The 1219-nt window shown below is 40.8% G+C and overlaps 1 protein-coding gene across 1 annotated transcript in view; it reads right to left on the bottom strand.

Moving 5' to 3' along the window:
* The window catches only part of LOC106882676 (myb-binding protein 1A-like protein), a 16213-nt gene that overhangs the window by 3037 nt on the left and 11957 nt on the right, over nucleotides 1-1219 (bottom strand). Inside the window, exons 11-13 of the mRNA XM_052978084.1 lie at nucleotides 991-1040; nucleotides 804-860; nucleotides 237-298 (exon numbers count right to left, since the gene is read on the bottom strand). Coding sequence (XP_052834044.1) covers nucleotides 1020-1040 — 21 coding nt within the window. The 3' untranslated portion in view covers nucleotides 237-298; nucleotides 804-860; nucleotides 991-1019. The remainder of the gene's footprint in view (nucleotides 1-236; nucleotides 299-803; nucleotides 861-990; nucleotides 1041-1219) is intronic.

The raw sequence follows: 1219 nt of genomic DNA, 5'->3' as shown, positions 1-1219 counted from the left end.
CCAACAAAAACAATAACAACACGTAACAAAAACATCTTTAAATGATTATTCCGGAGCATATTCACCATCTACTTCAATTACTGCTTCCCATTTGCTTGGCAGACAGTCAGACCATCATTTAAAGATGCTTTTGTTGAATATTGTTTTTGTTTTTGTTGAATAAAATTTATTGAAAGAAAGCTGCAATAATTATGCACCAACTCAATAGAAAACAAATGAGAAAGAGAGGATCTTACCCTTGGTTGTCTAAGAAACCTTTTAAACTGGGTTGGAAGATTTCGAGGAGCCCTTTATGGATCTGAAGAAGGAAATAGAAAGATATAAGAACATTTATAGGCATAGGAGTGGCTGTGTGGTAAGTAGTTTGCTTACCAACCACATGGTTCCGGGTTCAGTCCCACTGCGTGGCACCTTGGGCAAGTGTCTTCTACTATAGCCTCGGGCCGACCAAAGCCTTGTGAGTGGATTTGGTAGACGGAAACTGAAAGAAGCCCGTCGTATATATGTATATGTGTGTGTTTGTGTGTCTGTGTTTGTCCCCACCAACATCGCTTGACAACCGATGCTGGTGTGTTTACGTCCCCCGTAACTTAGCAGTTCGGCAAAATAGACCGATAGAATAATAAGTACTAGGCTTACAAAGAATAAGTCCTGGGGGTCGATTTGCTCGACTAAAGGCGGTGCTCCAGCATGGCCGCAGTCAAATGACTGAAACAAGTTAAGAGTATCATCATCATCATCATCATCATTTAAATGCCTGGCTTGAAATTAAAAAAAAAAAGAAATATAAAAAAAACTTTTACCTTTTTCTCAGTTTCTGGTTTTGCACTTTGACTGTTTTTATTCAGCAACAGTTTACTCTGCGGGGAAGAGAAACAGAGACAAAGAGTGAGGCAGTGGTGGTGGTGGTGGTGGTGATTGTGGGAATGAAGATGGTGTTGGCGGTGATGGTAGTAGTAGTAGTAGTAGTAGTAGTAACGGTTTACTTACCAAGAAGTAGATCCCATCAGACACGTCCACTATGAGACCAACACTGGGTGCTAAAACAGAGATGGACACAAGGACAGTGAGACATTTAGGGAACAATAACAAAGGGAATAATTCCAAACGTATATTAAAAAAAAAGAAAGGCCCGGGCATGGTTGTTTGGTAAGAATTTTGCTTCCTGACCACATGGTTTCAGGTTCAGTCCCACTGCACTTTGGGCAACGTGAATGCA

Source organism: Octopus bimaculoides, chromosome 30 (genome assembly GCF_001194135.2).
Source record: "Octopus bimaculoides isolate UCB-OBI-ISO-001 chromosome 30, ASM119413v2, whole genome shotgun sequence".
NCBI lineage: Eukaryota > Metazoa > Mollusca > Cephalopoda > Octopoda > Octopodidae > Octopus > Octopus bimaculoides.
The sequence above is the reverse complement of the archived record's forward strand: the minus strand, read 5'-3'. Positions and strand labels throughout refer to the sequence as shown.